The sequence below is a fragment of the Taudactylus pleione genome, unplaced genomic scaffold (genome assembly GCF_031769625.1).
Source record: "Taudactylus pleione unplaced genomic scaffold, aTauple2 ptg000408l, whole genome shotgun sequence".
Lineage (NCBI taxonomy): Eukaryota > Metazoa > Chordata > Amphibia > Anura > Myobatrachidae > Taudactylus > Taudactylus pleione.
In genome coordinates this window covers 9,978,875-9,996,921 of record NW_028284810.1, presented here as the reverse complement: position 1 = coordinate 9,996,921, position 18,047 = coordinate 9,978,875, and the positions used below count along the sequence as shown (strand labels likewise).

The 18,047-nt window shown below is 42.7% G+C and overlaps 1 protein-coding gene across 1 annotated transcript; it reads right to left on the bottom strand.

Annotated features, from left to right (window-relative positions):
- Positions 1 to 8,616: 8,616 nt before the first annotated feature.
- Positions 8,617 to 17,611, bottom strand: SLC25A4 (solute carrier family 25 member 4). The gene is made up of 4 exons (XM_088447006.1): positions 17,414 to 17,611; positions 12,251 to 12,737; positions 11,332 to 11,472; positions 8,617 to 9,200 (listed from the first exon to the last, which is right to left on the bottom strand). The coding sequence occupies exons 1-4, from the start codon at positions 17,522 to 17,524 to the stop codon at positions 9,043 to 9,045; spliced, it is 897 nt and encodes a 298-aa protein (XP_088303132.1). The 5' UTR covers positions 17,525 to 17,611; the 3' UTR covers positions 8,617 to 9,042.
- Between the last annotated feature and the right edge of the window lie 436 nt (positions 17,612 to 18,047).

Genomic DNA, 18,047 nt, shown 5'->3' with positions numbered 1-18,047 from the left:
AGAGGTAAATGGTGGAGATGGTATTACAGTTCATGTAATTCCTGATTTTGTATTCCTTTGAACCATCAAAGTTGTAAAATACTTTTCTTCGTGGGGTTCTCCCTTGCTGCTTGCATTCAGTGACTTGTGGCAGTGGTGGGGTCCTTGGATGCCACTAAGGCCATTGGTGAGGTGGAATTACTTGTGGTAGGTACTTGCGCGGTTTGGACTGCGGGTAGGCTTTATAGGCTGGCTTTGTCTTTTTTATTCTGCTCCGACGGCTAGTGTCTGCAGCAATGGATTTACCTGTGATTCTTTTTCCCTGGGTAAGTGTACCAGATAGGAGTATCCATGTCTCCTGCACTGTTCTCACTTGCCTTTGAGCCCCTAGCATGCCGTATCCGCTTCTGTGCTGATATTTATGTCCTTCCTGTTTGAGTTCCGGATAAGATTGTCATTATGCGGATGACATGCTCCTGTTTTTTTTCTGACGCAGTGGGGTCCTTGCATATGTTTCTTGACAATAATGTTTTTAGGACCTTTTCCTGTCTGCGGATCAACTGGAGCAAATCTCATATATTCCACTGAGAATCTCTGTTTCATCTTTTAATTACTACCCTCACTCGTTAGTGAGGGCATATGGATCAGTGGGGAAGGTTCTGAATATGCATAACTTAACCTGGATTCTGTGACTTGAAAGACAAAACTTTGTGTGGAAAAAGCTTCCTTTAGAACACTGTCTTTGGAGACCCGATTCCGAAAGACCCATGGACCTTCCTTTTAAGTTACCCCCCTCCAGATCTCAGCAAACGCTCCGTTAAATTGTTGTCCCACATTCTAGTTGCTGCTAGAAGTTTGATTGCTCGTAACTGGAAAAATCCTCTTCCACCAACCCACTCTGCCCTAAAATCACAAATCCGACATATAGCGGAAATGGAGAACATTACCTACTATCTTCACGATAGAGGCCATATTTTTTCTCAGGTTTGGGCCCCGTGGCTCTCATACAATAGCACATCGCCACCTCTGCTCCCTATGCTCGCTGTCCATGTGTGACTCATGCGCGATGGCTGAATCTGCTCCTCCCAATCTGACTCCTTTGCGACAAACCCCCCTAATTAGCTGAATACTCTTCTCTCCTGTTCCCCAAATTACACATTTTTCTTCCTTATAACGTTTTTTGTCTAGCATTTGGTACTCTCTATGATCTTCTGCTTCCTTTGGTAGTCCTGTTCCCAAAACACCCTCCCATCCCCTTTACTGACCACCCCCCTTATATACTTATCACTATAAAAAAAATTAGCTCATTTGTACTGTTTATTACATTTGTGGTTTTTTTCTATGTTCTTCTCTGTGAGCTTTCTAAATAAAGGATTTAAGAAAAAAAAAAAGCTTCCTTTAACTGTGACAGGATGGATTGACCTCTTGGTAAGATGTTAGTGCAGCCAAAGGATTTGTACACACTCCCCAGGGTATATTCCTACTCTACTCTTCCGGTTTGTTAACAGTTTGATCTCTTCTTATATGTGGGAGGGAGGACAATTGGGCAAAGACTAAAAGAGGTGCTGTGAATAGGCCCAAGGCTTACGGTTGGTCGTACCTTATATTAAAGTATATTATCTGGAAGTGTACCCATTTGATGGGGGGGGGGGGGGATCTCCTCTGAGGGATTTTGATAGGTTTTCTGGGTGAGCAGGTGGGGCCTTCACTGACATCACCTGATAGGTCAGGCTGTGATGGTGAGGAATAGGGCACATTTCTTTCTGTGTGGAGAGGAGTATGATCCAGATGTTGCACTGAACTCTCTAAATTTGGCACGTTTGGCGGTTACAGCTCTTGACTTCAGTTTAGGTTCTGTCTGTGCCAGATATACAGTCAGGTGCATAGATATTGGGACATTGACAGAATTTTCATATTTTGGCCTCTATTCACCACCACAATGGCTTTGAAATGAAACAAACAAGATGTGTTTTAAATGCAGACTTTCAGATTTAATGTGAGGGTAATTACATCCAAATCAGGTGAACGGTGTAGGAATTACAACGGTTTCTATATGTGCCTCCCACTTTTTAAGGGGCCAAAAGTAATGGGACAAACTAAACAATCCTAAATCTAGCTTTCACTTTTTAATACTTTGTTGCAAATCCTTTGCAGGCAATTACAGCCTGAAGACTGGAACGCATAGACATCACCAGACGCTGGGTTTCATCCCTGGTGATGCTCTGCCAGGCCTCTACTGCAAATGTCTTCAGTTCCTGCTTGTTCTTGGAGCATTTTCCCTTCAGTTTTGTCTTCATCAAGTGAAATGCATGCTCAATCGGATTCAGGTCAGGGGATTGACTTGGCCATTGCATAACATTCCACTTTTTAGCCTTAAAAAACTCTTTGGTTGCTTTTGCAGTATGCTTCGGGTCATTGTCCATCTGCACTGTGAAGCGCCGTCCAATGAGTTCTGAAGCATTTGACTGAATATGAACATATAATATTGCCCAAAACACTTCAGAATTTATTCTGCTGCTTTTGTCAGCAGTCACATCATCAATAAATACAAGGGAATCAGTTCCATTGGCAGCCATACATGCCCACGCCATGACACTACCACCACCATGCTTCACTGATGAGGTGGTATGTTTTGGATCATGAGCAGTTCCTTTCCTTCTCCATACTCTTCTCTTCCCATCACTCTGGTACAAGTTGATCTTTGTCTCCTCTGTCCATAGGATGTTGTTCCAGAACTGTAATGGCTTTTTCAGATGTTGTTTGGCAAACTCTAATCTGGTCTTCCTGTTTTTGAGGCTCACCAATGGTTTACATCTTGTGGTGAACCCTCTATATTCACTCTTGTGAAGTCTTCTCTTGATTGTTGACTTTGACACATATACACCTACCTCCTGGAGAGTGTTCTTGATTTGGCCAACTGTTGTGAGGGGGTTTTTCTTCACCAGGGAAATAATTCTTCTGTTATCCACCGCAGTTGTTTTCTGTGGTCTTCCGGGTCTTTTGGTGTTGCTGAGCTCTCCAATGCGTTCTTTCTTTTTAAGAATGTTCCAAACAGTTGATTTGGCCACACCTAATGTTTTTGCTATCTCTCTGATGGGTTTGTTTTGATTTTTCAGCCTAATGATGGCTTGCTTTATTGATAGTGACAGCTCTTTGGATCTCATATTGAGAGTCGACAGCAACTGATTCCAAATGCAAATGTCACACCTAGAATCAACTCCAGACCTTTTACCTGCTTAATTGATAATGAAATAACGAGGGAATAGCCCACACCTGTCCATGAAATAGCTTTTGAGTTGATAGTCCCATTACTTTTGGCCCCTTAAAAAGTGGGAGGCACATATAGAAACCGTTGTAATTCCTACACCGTTCACCTGATTTGGATGTAATTTCCCTCAAATTAAATCTGAAAGTCTGCAGTTAAAGCACATCTTGTTTGTTTAATTTCAAAGCCATTGTGGTGGTGAATAGAGGCCAAAATACGAAAATTCTGTCAATGTCCCAATATTTATGCACCTGACTGTACCTGGCTGGCTGCCTGAAAGATTCGACCAACTTAAGCTGAACTTAATTCAGTTTTTTATAACTATTTACAACTCAGACATGCTCTTTCTGCCCAGTACAGAGGCTTTTCTCCATTGATGCCCCTCACCCGTCTGTGCCTTGCGCACTGGAATCTGGCCCTTGCTGTATGCTGCTGGTGCCTCCTAAGGCTCTAGTATCCCTGCAAAGTAAATGGGAAGCAAATTTGGGGTCTGTATTGGGTGAGGAGTGGCAGCATATGTTGGGGGGAAAGGGTAGGTGCGGGATGCTACATCCCATGTCCGTTTTCAACAAATTAATTTATACATCCTGAACAGGGTATACTGTGAGCAAGTATTGTATGGGTAGTTTTAATGGGGTAGTGTCTCATTTCTGGGACAGGAACTGGGATTGCATACATTACACTATACTAAGGTCTTAATTGACATGCAGTAGAACCTCCTGAGCTGATTCAATGGCAAGAATTGGTTGATGATACTGTTTGACATGAATGCTTCATGTACACTAGCCACAAGGCCCTACCCAAATTTGCTTAACTCTAGATAAGCTTGCATTATTATTTATTTATTATCATTCACTTTAACAGCGCCAGCATATTCCGTTGCGCTTTACAATTAGCAATAGAACAAGACTGGGTAATAACAGACAGACATATAGGTAAGAGGGTCCTGCTTGCATGCTTACATTCTATAGGGAAATAGGCATTGATACACAAGGATAGGTGCTACCTATTGCATATTGGCCCAGCCAGATTGCAATAGTTCTTGGTGGGCTGTATAAGTCCGTTACACAGCAATGTTGTGATTAGGTCAGGAGGATGTGAAAGTGAAGAAAGAGAAAGTGTGCAAAGTTATGTGTAAGCTGTATAGAAGGGATGTAATTTGGTAGGAGAGCTTATGGAGGTTATGTGGGTGGTTCTGGGATTTGATAAGATTACCTGAAGAGGTGAGTTTTCAGGGAATGCTTGAAGGTTTGGAGACTATAGGAAAGTCTTATTGTGCATGGGAGAACATTCCACAGAGTGGGTGCAGCCCATAAAAGTCTAGGTGATGCGTGAGGTTGAGAGACGCAAATCTTGTGCAGAGCAGAGAGGTCGGGTTTGGAGATATTTTGAGATAAGTGAAGAGAGATGTATGTCTTTGTAGTTTAATTAAAGCCTTATGTGTAATTAAAAGTATTGAATTTGGTAGAATACAGGTAATCAATGGAGGGACTGACAGAGCAGAGCAGCAGACGACGTTTAGCGAGGAAGATCAACCTCACAGATGCCTTCAAAATGGATTGTGGTGGTGAAAGTCTGTGTTGTGGAAGACCAGTAAGGAGACTATTGCAATAATAAACGCATGAGATAATAAGTGCATGAATTAGAGCTTTTGCAGTTTCTTGTGTAAGATATGGTTGTATTCTGAATATGTTTTTTACATATATGTAAAAATATATATTGGATTTGGGGAACAAAGGACAGTTCAGAGTCATGGATGTCACATAGGCAGAGAGCTTGTGGGGTAGGGTTGATTGTCGAGTTATCAACAGTGATAGAGATATCAGATTGGCAAATACTGTTGGCCGGTGAACATATTAATTCTGTTTTGGATATGTTAAATTTGAGGTGGCGAGATGACATCCAAGATGAAATGGCAGAAAGACATTCAGTAACTCGGACCAGTGCAGATGGTGACAAATCAGGACAGGATAGGTAGATTTGAGTATCATCCGCATACAGATGATACTGAAATCCAAATACAGATGATACTGAAATCCAAAAAAGGTGATAAATTTGCCAACAGATGTGGTATAGATTGAGAAAAACACGGGACCTAAGACTGAACCTTGCGGTATTCCAACTGATAGAGGTAGCGAAGAGGAGATGGAGTCAGAGAAACAATCATTGAACGAGCGATTTGATAAGTAGGATGAGAACCAGGATAGGCTGTGTCCTGAAGACCTAGGGATTGTAGAGTTTGTATGAGAAAAGAGTGTACAACAGTGTTAAATGCAGCAGGTAGATCTAGTAGAATAAGTACTGATTAATGGCCTTTAGACTTATCAGTAATTAGATCATTCACTACCTTAGTCAGTGCAGTCTTTGTGGAGTGTTGGGAATGATAGCCTGACTGAAGTGGGTCCAATAAGTTGTGTGAGTGAAGAAAGTGTGTGAGGCGTGTGTAGGCAAGTCTCTCAAATAGCTTGAAGGCGCATGGGAGCTGAGAGAGAGTTAGGGTCAGAATTGCGTTTTTTTTAGAATAGGTAGTAATCACTGCATGCTTGACTAATGATAAAGATGCCAATAGAAAAAACAAGATTACATATTTTAGTTAAGACTGGGATGAGTTCAGGAGACAACGATCTACTGATTTGTGATGGTATAGGAGAGGTAGTAGAGTAGGAGGAAGAGAAGAGTGTAGATACTTCATCTTCATTTGTGGAGTCAAATTACTGGTGATGACGGAGGAGCTGATGGAGAGGTCCTCTGGGAATGACCACCCCTGTTCAGCCTGTTTTGTGTTTATGTGCTGCCCTATTTTGTGCTCCGTGTAGGTCAGGGCTTCTATTTACTGCAATAGTCTCCATTCTATTGTTTACCTGCTGATACCAATATTGACACAATGATTCTCCTCTCCTGGGACCTTTGGTCATTTGACACGTGTATGGTTTGTTTAGATGTTGCAACATTTTGCTTAGTTATTGATTGCTCTGTATCTATCATATGGATATACATTTTGTTTTCTGTCTTTGGGCGGGTTTGAGCTGAAAATTTAAAGTGGCACTCGCATTCAGTGTAGCGCCTGGCCTGCTTTTTGCTAAATAAAATTATCAGCTCCAACCCAACAAGCATCGGCAGCTTAGTAAACACAGCCCTTTGTCTTGTTTAACAAAATAAAAATATGCCTTTGTCATAAATTCTAGAACTTTCGTTAGAATAAAAAAAAAGTAAAGGCAAACTGAGATGAGCTTAAATCGCTAACATCTATAGTATTTCAATGGTTTTTCAAGCCAACTACAAATTTGAACTTAAATATTGTAATGTATGTTTTTTTTTTTATTTGAATGGAATTATTTTCTAGTACATTTAAACATCTTTTACTCTATGCTTTAAACTATTTTGGCCATGGTAGTAGAACTGGCCCAAATCTCATGATTTATACTGTGAATAGGTTTTGGGCCCTCAGCTCTCAGCTGCAACTTAATTATTGTTATAGTTGATTCATATATAGCACCAGGCACCAATATATTATGTAGCAATTCACAAAGAATGTCCTACATTCATACCATCCTCTGTCCCATCGTGGAGCTAATGGGCCACATGCAGAGATGGATTGCCGCGATGCTGCAACCCGGCATCGCAGGATCGCAGAAATCCAACATGTTGTATTTTGGCGATTTGACGATCACGATCAAAAAAATGATCGCAATTGTCAAATCGCCGACATTTAACAGGTCAAATGTCCGTGATGCGGCAACGGATCGCGGGAAACATCGATGGTGGGCGATCGGAAATATCCCATGGTGATCGGAAATGTTCCGGAAATTATCCGCCACAGATGTATGGGCACCTTTACATTCTGAATGATTTACCCCCCTTTAATGGTCCTTGGAATATGGAGCACCTGGAGTAAACCCACAGGAGAACATTTGGAATAATTGGAGCATCTGTAGCGTTCATATGGATTTGTTTAATGAGGATTTACTAACTAGTTAAATGTTCTTATAAGTGAAATGTTTTGTTAGCCCAGCCTGCTGCATAGCATCCATTTGTAATATACAGAAATACCATTTCACAGCTGCAACACATGCAGTCAGTTGAATTGAGCATATTGAATAATCTAGTCTGATGTGCTGTAACCCATACGGTAGCTGCCAGATTGTAACTGACTAGGCAAGCTGGATATATGAACTTTGTTTTCTATAGTTGTGTGTTGGGCAGGAACACTATGTCACTAATTTGTGGTGTTGGGAGATCTTGTTCCTTCCTCTTAAATTCTATTCTATTTGTGGGTACATACCTATCTCCATTGCCCTCTGTGCATCATAAACTGTCTGTCATATGCAGCTCTGTCCTCACTAACCTAATCAATCTAGACCACTCACTGCCTCCCACAAGTCAGACTACTCCGCTTCTGAAATCATCTGTGCTGCTGTGAACAGTTCTCTAACCTGTTTGGCTACAGATTGTGCTATATCCTCTACCATGTCACTGGGTATATACTCTATATACCCATGAAGTCAAACTTCACATGAACATGAATGTAAACATCCACTTGCTATGGCTTATAGCACATCAGGGCACATTGTATACCATGTTATTAAATAAGCCCAATTGAGTAATGCAGTATATCTACAGATTATATAGTTTAGTACAGGGGTAGGCACGGCTGCAGTGGAACTACACATCCCAGCATTCCCTGTCACAATTTTGATGTTATGGCATGCTGGCATGACTTGCAGTTCCACAGTAGCTGGTATGCCACAGGTCATAGGCAAACGCAGGGGGGTTTCCGGTTGCCTAGAAGCCCCACTCCCTGAGCCCACACCATGACCACAATAACATTTTTACTAGTGCTGCATGTTCTTCTCAGTATACAAATTAAATAATTAGCACCACCTGTGGATCTTTTAACATGCCAGCCAGTAATAAATACACGTGTGCACCAACTAGGAGATCTGGAAAACATACACTGTTAGGGGTGCACTGCTATATACCATCAATAGGGTTAATTATTAATACTGTATAATAATACACTATCCCACGCATAAGGAGACCAAGAAAACACAGCAAAGCCAGAAGCTGTGCATACATACCCCAACATAGACTTTTATATCGCAACATCACACTAGGGGAGATGTACTAAGCATTGAAAAGTGATAAAGTACCAACCAATCTGTCACTTTACAGGCTGTTTGAAAAATGACAGGAGCTGATTGGTTGGTACTTTATCTCTCATCACGTTATCACTTTTCAAGGTTTAGTACATCTCCCCCCACACAATATAAAGTGTAAGCCTGGGCTATTTATAATTATAAAAAAAAAGTAACCACACATAAACATTTTTTTTGCCAGCCAACCTTATGAAAACAGATAGAGTATCTATCATAGTCTTTTGAAGACATATGTTTTATTGACTGTATTTATAAAGTATATAACTACATTTCTTTACATATATGTTGCACAGGTTTCAATTACCAGCATACAAAATGTCAGGATTTTCCAACTTCTTTCCTTATCATATACCCCTTTATTTAGTTTTTGTGTCGATCTGAATAATTTACTAATACAAACTGTTCTAGTGAGTTAAAGTTAGCAAGCTGAAAGCTGAAGTACCCATGGAACCTGTGTGAGGTACCGCAGCGGACATCTGTCACAAGGTGAGAAACTATATAACTATATGTTCTTGTGGCATATCGCCCCTTCTTGCCTTGTTACCTTCCTGAGGAAAACTGGATTTTTCCTGTCCCTGAAACCAGATGCTTCATTGAGTTTTTAGACAGTATGTAGAAAGGTTTAAAACGTGGCAGCTTTATTTATGCATATTTCTTGATTTCATCATACAATACAAGTACAAATGCACCACCCATGCCTCTCAAGACGTTGGACCAAGCACCCTTAAAGAAGGCTTTAGGTCCTTCATCTTTAGCAATCTTCCTCCAGCAGTCCATTGTTCCCTTGTACATGATATCAGCTGTTGGGATACAGACATGTAAAGTGTTATTAATAGAAGAAACACATAGAAATGTGAACCAGTCCTAATGCAGAGTAGTTTCATTTTGGTAATTATTTCACTATCACAGTAATTCCCCTTTATATGGCCGACTTGGATGACAGACTGATCTGGCATTACACATAACATTGATGGATGCATACTCTGTGCTCCAAAATTCAGCCTATAAATTCACTGGGAGCATTTTCCTGAGATGATTCAGCTCACAAAATGGCTGCCTCCGCTGTGAGAAGGTCATATGTTTCAGGGAATTATTTTATAGTGCATATGGGACCAGGTCTCCAGTGACCCCAGCTGCAGTAGGCTACCAGTGGTGGTACAGGGGGATTATTTTGGACTGGCGGACATGCGGTGCCTACACCATGTGAAGGAGTGAGGATGATGATGATGAGGGGTGCATGGTGAGAGCTGGATTATGGAGAGTAGGATCATTGGAAGGGGAGTCAGTGGGCAATGGTGATGCTGATGAGAATCTGAATGGGTTTGAGGAGCAAGAGAGCATTAAAAGAGATGTGGGCAGTTTATAGGAGTGATATGGAGGGATATCAGATGAGACAGCAGTGGTTAAAGAGGATGAAATCTCTGTAATGCTGGGTACACACTTGAGCGACACCCTGGACATTGCAGGATTGCCGGTACACATTACAGCGATTTAATGAAGGATGGTTATGATCACTCGTTCCATCCTTCATTAATATCCACAGCGCGGCATGCAATATGCTACTGCGGGACGCAGTCTCACTGACCACCAGCACTTGGAGCTTGAGTGTCAAGAGTAGTCGCACATCACTCACTGATACTGCTTTTATACCTAAATTCCGGGTCTGACCCGGAGGTTGGAACAGGGTTCCAATGCAGATCAGACCCGGAATTTCCCCGGCGACGATCCAGGATATTTCTGAGTTGGCGCTGTTCACACCAGAGCCAGGCCCACAGTGATCCGGCTTTTCCGGAGTTGAAGTGAACGCTTGGAGATGACGTCATCTCCAAGTGCCACTGAAGCCAGCCAATCGGCAGGCATGTGGCACAATCCAGGTCATCGTGACCCGGATCGCGCCGCTTACAATGCAGGGTTTCACTGGTTATTCCCATGTTAAACCCAGCAAGTTACCTGGGTTGGATTGCCTGGTCACTCCACCAGGGAATCCAACCCTGTCCCCTTTTACACCAAGGAGCTACCCGGCAGGGCTGGCTCTAGGGGTGTTCGACCAGTGCGGTGCACCCTTCCCCAACATCCCGATTTCAGTACTGTCCCGCTGTTCCACTCGTTGGCCGAAGTGGCCCTTGGGTGGTCAAATCGGGAGGTTGGGGACCCCCACTGCCGCAGCTGTGCGGCGGTGCCGGACCCACGGAGTGTGAATGGATGCAGCACGTGCATGCGCGCGGCATCCATTCACTGACGGGAGAGGGCTTCGCCCCGCGCGATGACAGGGTGCATCCTAACGGGCCAGCACAGGGTGCTCAGACCCCTGGACCTGGCCTTGCTACCCGGGTTAACTCTGCAATAAGCCGGGTTTTAGCTCTGGTGTAAAATGGGTATAACAGACCTTTGTGGAGTATCCAGACTACACAACGCCTACTTGCCAGTGCTACTTCTTCCCCTCACATACCGAGGACATCACTATATTTCCACTAGAGCAACACTTACTACGGATCTAGTTTACAGTCACTGGCTGCATTACATGCTGTCAGGCTGACACCAATCTTCTGGCGGTGAGAGGTCGACTTTCTAACCCACACAATTATCCCATGCTAACTGCTGCTGATTTAATTGCCACTCCTATGAGACTACCTGACTCTAAGCCGACTCTATTGCATGGGGTATCTAACCAACTAACACCAGATACATTCAAGGAAGATGCTCCCACTTTAACACTGTTGGTATATTTACCTTTGTTTTACTGCCTTACTACATACAACTATCAATGCAGCTGCCGGTCTCATAACTACATCTCCAGGAGAACTGTATCATTTTAAACACATTAGGGCCCTCCATAGGAATTATATACATTTTTTGAAATTGTACTTTTAAGTCCTAATTTTGGATATCACTCACAAGTCGCTAAGAGTACGCAGAGTAATTCTGTCTTACCTCCTTTCCTGCCAGACTGCATCATCATACGACGCCGAACAGTGTCAAAGGGATAGGAGACCAGACCAGCTGCAGCAGTGACAGTCTGAGCAATCATCCAGCTCACCACAATGTGCACATTCTTGGGATCGGGTAGCATGCCTTTAGGAGAAACAAAAATACCAGCCTGAGAATGATTGATCTCATTTAGAAATTGCATTTACACGTAATTGTGCCAGTCCAAAATTGTAGATCTACTTTATACATTCTGTTATGGCTAATGGTATGTGTAACAAGGTTTATTTGCAGACAAATGTAAAGTTTAAAATTAGGCAAATGTTTGTTATTCTATGATTAATCTCTCCCCCTATTTTTCTGATGGCTACAAAGGGTTAATTATTCAGATGGATCCTGAGTCTCTCTCTTTATATATAAATACAGGAAGCCACACCCCTGATCAAGCAATTGTTATGAAACGCGTAGGGTTGCTTCCTATCTTGCAGATTTTGTCATACAGTATTGGGCTGGAGGACACCATAAGATCATTTTGTGAGGAGCTTCTGGGTCACGTTTGGCCAGTGCACAAGCGATACAGAAAGAGATACTCCGATTCCAACAACAAACTTCAGAGAAGCATCACATTTTAATTTATTTTAACAAGTATTTTAATATTATTTATAACACTACACTATGTGGTCAATTTAATGACATGTGATTTTATATTGCATGTTGCGGGGTGGGGTACAAGCAATGTTCAGTGCACACATCTCCCATGTATAAAGGTAGCCTAACATCTTGCACTATCCTGCACACTGCTATGGGGGTCCAAGGCATAATGCACAGTGAAGGGGATATGTAGGGGTGATTTCCGGCACAAATTACATTTGTTAGCATGGATTCCTTATTAGTATATGCGCTCATATAATCATTACATTCTCACCCTTAGCGGTGTCATAGACGCCAAAGTAGGCCGCTCTATAAATGATAATGCCCTGGACGGACACGTTGAATCCCTGGTAGAGACCTTTGGCACCATCTGACTTCCAGATCTTTGCTAGGCAATCTCCAAGGCCAGTAAACTCTCTCTGGGCTAGGCCTTTGCCCACATCAGCAGCGAGACGGGTTCTGGCGAAATCCAGTGGGTATACAAAGCAGAGGGATGTGGCACCAGCTGCTCCTCCAGATGCCAGGTTACCAATGAAAAACCTCCAGAACTGAGTATGCCTGTCCACACCCCCCAGAAAGATCTGCTTGTACTTGTCCTTGAAGGCAAAGTTGAGAGCTTGGGTTGGGAAATAACGGATGACATTAGCAAGGTTGCCTCTCCAGAAAGAAATGAAGCCTTGTTCTTTGGGAATTCGGACCACGCAGTCCATGATCCCCTTATATTGGGCATCAGCTGATATCTGCTTGCTGACATGCTGGACCTAAACAAAAGATAAAAAACAATCAATTAAGTGATCATATGGATCAGTGGTTCTCAAACTTGGCCCTCGGGACCCCACACAGGTCACGTTTTCCAGGTCACGTAGCAGGTGCACAGGTGTATTCATTACTCACAGACACATTTTAAAAGTTCCACAGGTGGAGCTAATTATTTAACTTATGATTCTGGGAGGAAACCTGGAATACATGTACTGTTTGGGGTCCTGAGGGCCACATTTGAGAACCTGTTATATAGTTTAGAAGATATACATTGTAGCAGATAACACTTTATAATATATAAACAAACCATACTACATATACAGACAGAAAACAAAAGATAAAAAAAAAAGTGTATAAACAATGTATGTATACAGTACTGCCAAACAGAACACATTCCTGGCCAAGAAAGAAAATGATGTCCAAATTTTTATGACTAGAGTGTCCACCCACATTGTGTTACGTTCAATACTATTTTTTAATGTAACTCAGTCAGTACCAACTGTAGGCTTTAGACTTGAGGCTTTTTTTGTTACATCTTACCTTTACAGCATCCACTTGACCACATGACTTCAACCTGCAACATGGCAATCAAATGGTGAACAGTAATTAGTATTAATTTGCACCTCTACCTATGCCCCACCTTTCACTGTATAATATTGTACAGTGATTGTGATAATGTGCTCTGCATTTAGACTAAAAAATAGACTAAAAAATGATTGTTCAAAGAAAATCCAATCAGACCCGGGGCTTATGTAATAGGGTGAGATCTGGTGCCGCTGCGGGAACTCCTGCGAGTATTCCCGTATTTTTAAAGCGGCAATCATTTTAAAGGCAAAACCAAGCTGGTTATGATTGCCGCTTTAAAAATACAGGAAAACTCACAGGAGTTCCTGCAGCAGCACCAGATTGCACCCTATTAACTAGGCACTCATGAATGAAAATCTGATGACCGAAAACTTCTACTGCAGCCAACTGCAGTCTATGGGGGAAGTGTTTTTTGGCTGAGAGAGCCGGGGGCTCTCTCAGTCAATGAACGTTCAGCCAATGCATTTCTATGGGAAATGTGGAGGCTCACCAGTCATTCGGTAATTACTGTGTCCTTGGACTCTGCATATGCGTTTTTTTTTTACCAAGAACCTGGGTGCCTACATGAACCGAAGAGGACGGGAACCAAGGGGTGGGTGCGTATGTTTTTTTCCACAGCTATTGGGAAATCTACTGGACAAGTGGAAAGACCGGCGCAAGGGATAAGGGAAGTTTGTAGTGTGAGTGCGGGTGAGTGTGAGTGAGTAAATGAGTGAGTCTATGTGTAATAAAATAGTACAACCAATGTGTCTCTCCAGTCTTGTCATTGTTTTAATATGTCTTTTGAAGGGGGCTAAAGGTACCAGCGGGCCCTTAATACCCCGCATGCAGGCTGGGGTGGCTTGCTGGGACCTCTAGTCCGCCTGAAAAAGACAATATTAGTTTATTTATCTTATCTTTATTTTGTCTTATTTTACACAATCAACCCTGCATCCACCGTCCAGGGATGTGGGTGTTAACTGCGGGCTTCAGGGTAGAGTGACACTGGGGAGCCTGGAGAGACACAGAGGAGGCCTGGAGTAACACAGCGGGGCCTGGCGAGACACAGTGGAGTCTGGAGTGACACAGAGAAGGGGGTGCCAGTCCCTTACTTTGCCAGTGGCGACTGGATCCCTACAACCCTGATTCAGGCCCTGGTATAGCAGCTTTTTGGGTCCTCCTTGGACTGTGTGCAAACTAATAGGAAGCGATTTGTCCACCTGCCCCATTTTACCCCACTTATGATTTTCTCTGATGAAACACCTATGTGCATTGCACTGATTACCCGTTTTGCACAGAAGCTCCCACCAGACCAGTTGCACAGTTGCCCCTTTGCCCATTGTGAACTCCCGCTACTCAAACTAATTGACCTACAATCTGCCCTCTCTCATAGTGAAACTGCCCCTTTCCATTCCTCACTTAGCTTTTCTCAGTAATATGAAGCCTCCTCTTGCATGGAATCTGGTTGTAGTTGGAAGTTAGGCTCACACCATTGAGACTGTCCTCTGGCCCCACACCCTTACCTAAGAGTAGTCAAGTTAGGGTAAAGCGGCCAAGGCATCTGGAGTGTGGCATATGACAAGGGAGGAGCTGACATGTTTGTGTGGCAGCCCTGCTGTCAGATGAGCGGGCTGAGGTTGGTCACAGCATAAGCTCCTTTGGTGCCCAGTCATAATTGCAACTATTGTTTGCAACCCTACCGTCTCTGTTACAATTTACTGGGAACAACCAATGTTTGATCTATCAGCTTATAAACGGTGTGATCACCCTATTTTAGCCATTTTTAAGATGAATATTGTACACAGTCAGAAAATATGCTGGAGTTACTGGTTTTGCAACAGCGGGGGCACCAACAAAGTCATCTACCTGCCTAAATCAAGTGATGTTCAAAAGAGGGACAACAGTTCTCAATGTCTGGACAATATTATGAAGGGAAAGGATGGGATGGGAAAACTGACTAAATAATTACTGGTTTTTTTTTAAAGTCAATTATTTTATACTTTAGAATTATTTAACAAATGTCTATATAAACTGTTAAACTGTTACTTGTATGACTCACAACATTTACTGCTTGTTCCTGGTATTGCACATCTGTGCATATCCCCAAATCCCTAGGACATGCATTAATCATTTCAATTTCATATTACAAATAAACTAAATTAATTTTGTTAGGTTTGAGTTCAAGTTTCTAGGATGTGATTTAAATTTTGTCCAATTCCATAACCTTCTTAAAGTACCTGAAATGTTTGTTGGCCAATATCTAGTGGTTGTGAACGTGTATTTTACAATGGTTCTATGTAAACCCTCACTAGTGAGAACTGAAGTTTCAATATATATACTGAGGACAAAGGGGGCGATTCAGACCCGGACGGTAAGCTGCGCTCTCTCGCTGCCAAAAGGGCCGGGTACGCAAATTCCACGATCGCACTGTCTGGTCTAAGGACGCCCTCTATGTCTTAGAGAGCGACGGCAGAGTGAGCGCACGCCGGTATAAAGACGCCCACTTTTCTTTCTTAGCACACATCATCTCCAGGAAGTGTATGATTAATCAGAACCATCAAGAGCCATCGGAGCTGCACCCAGCCCTTGAGGTCGACCCTACCCCACCGCAAGCACTGCGATCACTGCAGGCTGAAATACAACCAAGTGACGTGTACAATGACGCTTCCATGCTAATTATGCACAGCCATAAAACGCCATTTTGACGCCCAGACACGCCTGCATTCGCAGCACCACTCCCCCGTTCACAAGCACCTTCCCCTGTTACCACCCACAAACGGCGCTAGTCTGTGTACTACGAGCGCACAATTCTCAAGCGCAGTGAGTGACTCGTGCTTGCGCATATTGGCGCATATGCATGCAGAGATGGGCAACAATTGCCCATAGCGAGCGATCGCAGCTTAGCGTCCGGGTCTGAATCAGGCCCTAAGAACTCCACCTATGCAGCTGGAATATCAGTACAATGCCTCAAATAATAATGCCTTGAATAATAACTGTACTTAAACTGCAGTTTGAATAAATGCTGAAATCATTCCTAATCATTAAAATAGGTGTTCTGACTGAAACTGACAATTAGAAATATATGAAACCATGGAAACACAAAGTGCCACATACACTGTGTTTCCAGATGTTGTCAGTCATTATGCGCCCAGTGCAAGGTGTGTTTTTTTTGTACATCTTTCAATTCTAGTAAACACACGTGTTACCCAATGGTAAATGCAAAAAATAAAATAATAAAAATAGATGAGCTATGTAAGAAATGGAACACAATGGAATGCTTGTAACACTACTGGTATGAGAAACCTACCAGCAATAGTATAATATTGTTTGTGTCAACTTTGTAGCCTCTGAGTAAAAAAAAGAGTTAGCCTAGGAGTTCTAGAAGAGGAAATTGTATGTGTTTATAGGTATTTAATTTCATGCTTGTCACATACTTCTGAACCTGGAAACGGGCAATTTTCAGAGTCTTAAAAATAAATAAATAAAAATTGCCATTTATTGCAAAACTGTATCTCAATGAAATAATATAGTAACATATTTCAAAATAGTATTAAATAAATAGAGAATAGACAAAGCACAATGTGCATTTTACATTCTGACATTTTCACTTTAGTGTCTGAAGACTGACTTGGCATCTGTTCCACCGCAATCATGTGACGGGTGCAGGTCTAAAAACAGTCAATGGGCAGCCAGGAGACACTTTCCATATTTAGTCACTCACAGCTGCCTGGACTGTGTCATCTAGTGCCCACCCCGGGCTCAGGTTCTGGCACTGCCCAGCCTGGCTCACGTGTCCCAGTGCTTATACTTAGCGTATTCGGGACCTTAGTACATGGTGAGAGCTGCTCTTCTGACCTTTCCAACTGCCTCCACTCTATTTCTAATGTAGAGGTAATAATAGGAAACAGTTCTGGGAAGCACCACTTGCTAAGTAAATCATTCATAGCCAGGTCTAGAAATCAATAACTGCTAGCAAATAATCTATTGCATAAAACAAAACCATTGCATAAACCCCTTGCACATTGACAGTGAATAGTTAAAATACCGTATACACTACATGTTTTGCAGAATGAGGCATAACAAACATGACTTGTTACTGGCATAGTAATCTTACCTGCAGCAGCAACTTTACCCTCTCAATGGGGGCAACAGCAGTCTTGGAAATAGCTGCAGCTATCCCACCAGCTAAAAAGTCCTTGAGGAAGCTCATCGCCTGGTCACCCATCCTGGAAGTAGCAGAGATAAAGCACCTGTGACTCCCAGAAGCTCCCTGTCTGCAGCAATGCCAGCCCAAATAGGACCAGGGGCAGAGTTGCCCCTCTTTATAAAGACACTGGATCCCCCGGGGGAGGGCACTTGGGAACAGCTTCTAATTGGCTGCTGTGCCCAGATCAGAGGGCATAGGGGGCACGGCAGACATATTGCTTTATGGAGACCCCCTTGCTGCTGATGCAGATAGAACATTTAAAGGGCATTTTAAAGTTATCTAGTCCTGACTGAGGGGCATTAAGTCACAGCATGTGCCCACATTCACAGCAGCATGCCAGAGGACTGGGGAGGGAATGGGGAGACAGAGGAGGCAAAATAATACTGACACTAGTGGGTTGATAATCAATGTTAGTCAGTGTAAATAGACTTTTCAGTGCAAAGTTAATGGGTACCATGTGTTTATGAAGAGTCCTGTATTGGGTAATTATCATGGACACAAAAATAATACTAGCATGTCCTAATAATGTATATGCATGAAA

Excerpts from the sequence above, each read along its gene's own strand:
- SLC25A4 (XM_088447006.1), bottom strand. The coding sequence starts at position 17,524 with ATGGGTGACCAGGCGATGAGCTTCCTCAAGGACTTTTTAGCTGGTGGG. Across the intron at positions 12,738-17,413 it reads GGGTAAAGTTGCTGCTGCAG|GTCCAGCATGTCAGCAAGCA; the intron begins GTAAGATTACTA and ends TCTTTTGTTTAG. Across the intron at positions 11,473-12,250 it reads CGTCTATGACACCGCTAAGG|GCATGCTACCCGATCCCAAG; the intron begins GTGAGAATGTAA and ends TTTCTCCTAAAG.